This window comes from Suncus etruscus, chromosome 2 (assembly GCF_024139225.1).
Source record: "Suncus etruscus isolate mSunEtr1 chromosome 2, mSunEtr1.pri.cur, whole genome shotgun sequence".
NCBI classification, from domain to species: domain Eukaryota; kingdom Metazoa; phylum Chordata; class Mammalia; order Eulipotyphla; family Soricidae; genus Suncus; species Suncus etruscus.
Genome location: NC_064849.1, coordinates 10,822,249 through 10,826,775, shown reverse-complemented (window position 1 = coordinate 10,826,775; position 4,527 = coordinate 10,822,249). Strand labels below are relative to the sequence as shown.

At 50.3% G+C, this 4,527-nt stretch overlaps 1 protein-coding gene across 1 annotated transcript; it reads left to right on the top strand.

Moving 5' to 3' along the window:
• Window positions 1–3,077: 3,077 nt before the first annotated feature.
• On the top strand, window positions 3,078–3,410 carry LOC126001605 (protamine-2-like). The gene has a single exon (XM_049768886.1). It carries the CDS (start codon window positions 3,078–3,080, stop codon window positions 3,408–3,410), a length of 333 nt encoding a protein of 110 aa, XP_049624843.1.
• Window positions 3,411–4,527: the final 1,117 nt, after the last annotated feature.

Below are 4,527 nucleotides of genomic sequence, written 5' to 3'. Positions count from 1 at the left end.
TGTGTTCAGGAGTCTGTGTGGTCATGAATATCACACACACACACACACACACACACACACACACACACACTCTCACACTCTCTCTCTCTCTCCACTCTGGGGCCAGAGAGCCAGGGTAGGGTGATGCTTGAGCTTTGGAGAAGAGTAGAGGTGTGGGGGGTGTCTGAGCAGCCTCAAGCCACATTATTTTATTTTAATTTTTATTTTGACCATATTGGCTTATATATCTTTCACAGTAGTATTTTAGGTATATATTAACATTGAATCAGGGAAATTCCCATCACCAAATTTGTCCTCCCTCCACCCCTGTTCCCTTCCTGCAACCCATATCCCCCACCCTCACCCCCCGGGCTGCTAGAGTAAGTGGTCCCCTCTGGTCACACTATTTTTTTCTGAGTTACACTCATTGTGTTCAGGGCTGACACACTCTTGGAAGGTTCGAAGGCCCCTATGGGATGCCAGAGATCAAACCCAGAACAGCCACAGGCAAGGCAAATGCCCTCCCCACTGTACTACCACTCTGAGCCCCCAAGCCACACTTATCAGACCTTCAGCAAGTGATTCACTCCATTTCTATGTGCCTCAGTTTCCCTGGGGAGAGGACAACATATTGTGGTTTCCGGACGTGTCCGACATGGACAGACATGTAGGCCTCCCCAGGGCACAAACACAGTCAGACCCTGAGATGGGGATGGGAGGACGGGACTGATTTTCAGTTTTCTTTATGGGCCTTTGCTCACCAGTGTGCACTGGGGCTAATCAGTGCTCTGGGGTTATCCCTGCAGATAGGGAATTGTGCGAGTGGCAGCAGGGGTCGAACCCAGGCCTCTAGTGTGCCAAGTCTAGGCTCAGTCCTTTGAGTTTTCTCTCTCTCCATTCCAATCATGCTCAGAACCTCCGTTTTCAGGGAGGTTTGGGTCACATTTGGTGGCGCTCAGGGGTTACTCCTGGCTCTGCACTTAGAAATAGTTCCTGGCAAGCACGAAGGACCATATAAGATGCTGGGATTCAAACCAACGTCCGTCCTGGATCGGCTGTGTGCAAGACAAATGCCTTACCGCTGTGCTATCTCTCTGGCCCCTCCCCTTCTTTTTATAGTGAACCAATATAGGGCTTTTTCTTTCATATTTGGATCCTACCCAGTGATGCTCAGAGTTTACTCCTGGCTCTATGCTCAGGAATCACTCTTGGCGGGGTCTCAGGGACTATATAGGATGACAAGGATCAAATCAGGTCATCCATATGCAAGGAAAATTCCCTATACTCTGTCCTACTCTAGCCCCAGATAGAATTTCTTTCATTTGATTGGTTTTGAGGCAAAATCCAGCAATGCTGGGTTGTTTGTGATTCTGTGCTCAGGAATCACTGGGTTGTTTGTGATTCTGTGCTCAGGAATCACTCACTTATTATTTATTTATTTATTTATTTATTTATTTATTTATTTATTTATTTATTTATTTATTATTTTAGGAATCACTTCTTGCAGTGCTATAGGGTATGCTGGGAATTAAAGCCAGGTTGGCTGTGTGCAAGGCAAATGCCCTGTGTGCTGTGCTATATATGAGGCCCTAACCTCAGATAATTTTTGTTTGTTTTTGGGCCACACCCAATGACGCTCAGGGGTTACTTCTGGCTATGTGCTCAGAAATCGCTCTTGGCTTGGGGAACCATATGGGATGCCAGGGATCAAACTGAGGTCCATCCTAGGATAGCTGTGTGCAAGGCAAACTCTCTACCAATGCCCTATTGCTCCACCCCCCTCCCGATCATTTTTATGAATAAAACTTACTTAGAAGAGGGAGAAAGAGAAAAGTATGTGCTCAAGAAAGAAAACAGGCTAGCGAAAGCAGGCATAAAGTTCAGATCTTATTTAAAAAAAAAAAATATATATATATATTATAGTAATAATTCTCAGTGACGATAGAGACGAGAAAGAGGAGGACCAGTCCATGGTAGGAAGTTTGCCACAAAGAGTAGGGGAGTGACATCAAATGACACTATGTCATGATGACAATGAGCATTGAGAATAATCACCCTAGACAAGAACTGGGTTCTGAAAGGAGGTAAAGTAATATGCATGATATCCCTTCATAACAATATTATATATTTATATATATTTATTTATTTGGGGGGGTCACACCGGCGAGGCTCAGGGATTACTCCTGGCTCTACACTCAGAAATCGCTCCTAGCAGGCACAGGGGACCATATGGGATGCCAGGATTCGAACCATCGTCCATCCTGGATCAGCTGCTTGCAAGGCAAGTGCCCTACTGCTGTGCTCTCTCTCCAGCCCCTTTTGATTTATTTTTGTTTTTTGGGTCACACCCACTGGCGCTTAGGGGTTACTTCTGGTTCTGTGCTCAGAAATTGCTCCTTGCTGGCTTGGTGGACCATAATGGGATGCCGGGATTCGAACCACCGTCCATCCTGTGTGGGCTGTGTGCAAGGCAAACGCCCTACCGCTGTGCTATCTCTCCGGCCCTTTGTTTGTGTTTGGGTCACACACCCGGCAGCGTTTAGGGGCTAATCCTAGCTCTATGCTCAGAAATTGCTCCTGATAGGCTCGGGAGACCATATGGGATGTCAGGATTCACCCTACCTCCATGCTATCTCTCCGGCTTTTTTTATTTTTTATTTATTTAGTTAGTTTTTGGTCATTACAATATTATGAGAGAATCTGTGTGTGAGAGAGGGTGTGTGTGTGTGTGTGTGTGTGTGTGTGTGTGTGTGTGTGCGTGAGAGAGAGAAAAAGAGAGAGTGAGAGAGAGAGAGAGAAATGGTGGTGGAACATAAGCACTGAAGAAGATTTGGGTGTCTGGAACAACTTTGTCACTGTGTGAAAACAGCTCAGATCTCAAGAAAATGTTAGAGGTTAGGCAGACCCTTTCCAGGCCAAGGGGAGCTGGCGGAGACTGGTCAGGGTCGGAACAATGGGGGGGTGGGGCCACTAGGTCACAGTGGGGGGCCCTTTATATACAAGTGCCCCAAAGGCCGCCGCAGAACACACCCACGTTGCCAGCAGGAGGGGAGGGCCTGCCTCACCTGCTCCAGGCCAGTGGCGGCCTGCTGAGCACCATGGTGCGCCACTGTGTCAGGAGCCCCAGCCCGTACCTTCTGCTGGAGCACTGCACCCAGGAAGGGGTGAAGCAAGAGCAGGACGAGGAGCAGGGCCAAGGCCAGACCCAGAATCCGGAAAACGTCGGTGTGGTACGGAGGCGGCCCAGGGGCCCTACCCGCTGCCGTCCCCCCACTCGCCAGCAGAGATGCTCCCGCAAAAGGCAGTCCAGGGTGCATTCAGGAGGTGTCCGGCGTCGCCGCCGTCGGAGACGGGTCAGCCGGCGTCGGGGACAGCCCCGTCGGGGCTCGGCTCGCTGCAGATCTGGCCGGAGAACAGCCAGAGGCTCTTGAGGAGGTGGACACCCCTCAGCCTGCGACAGCTTCAAGCCCCCCCAGTCCCAGAGAGGCTCTGGGAACCAAGTTTTTGAATCTCCAATCCCTGCTGGGGCTCGTTTTTACTCCTACCCCCACGACAGATGCCCCAGCCCTGAGATGCCCAACAATCACCGAATAAAACACGAGAAGCTTGTCAGTTGCTTGTGTGACTTTTCTTGATGCTCACATCAAGGTTGGGGAGGAAAGGGAGGTCTGGGGTGTCCCAACTTTATGCCCAAGGCAGTGGGTGGGGGGGTGGCTAGAGAAATGTCTGGTGTCAGGGTAAAAGTAGGAAACAGGTATGGCTGGTTTCAGCAAAGGCAGGGAGAGGCCTAGGGAGAGGCCTACTGAGAGGCAGAGGGTCGTGTGGGATGGCAACTGCACTCCCTCACAACCTCGTCTTCCAGGAACACCTGAGAGCCCCCCCCCCAAAACCCCCAACTCCTGTGGCCTGAGGACTTGGTGCCAGAATTGAGCCAAATCTGGTTTCCGTGGTACCCCAAAGTTGCTCAGCAAGGTCTCATGGGCCCCAATTTCCTCCCACATAGGGAAAAGTTGGTGCCCTATAGCCTGATCTGGTGCCATAGAGAATTGTGGTGAAGGCACATGCCTTGCATTCGACTGATCCTGGTTTGGTCCCTGGTACTACATGGTCCTCCCAGCACTGTCAGATCTGACCCAGGAGTCACCGAAGTGGCACCGTACTGCACCCCAGCTGATTCCCATCCTTATGCTCTGGCTCTGACTCAACAGTTAGGGGTCACTGAGAAGAGAGGAGAGCAGCCAGGCATCTTTCTGTTTTGTTTTGTTTTTGGACCACCCAGAGGTGTTCATGGGTTACTCTTGGCTCTATGCCCAAAAATCACTCCTGGCAGGCTCCAGGGACCATATGGGATGCAGGGGATTGAACCTAGGTCCGTCTTGGGTTGACCCTGTGAAAGGCAAATGCCCTACTGTTGTGCTATCGCTCCAGCCCCAAACCAAACATCCTGAACCCAGCTTGGGAAGTGCCTGCTGACTTCTCAACTATCCAGGGGGTTAGGAAGAACCAGAAATCCAGGTTTCGGGTTTATTTTGGTTCCAGATCCCACTT

Coding starts and splice junctions, on each gene's coding strand:
- LOC126001605 (XM_049768886.1), top strand. CDS start 3,078: ATGGTGCGCCACTGTGTCAGGAGCCCCAGCCCGTACCTTCTGCTGGAG.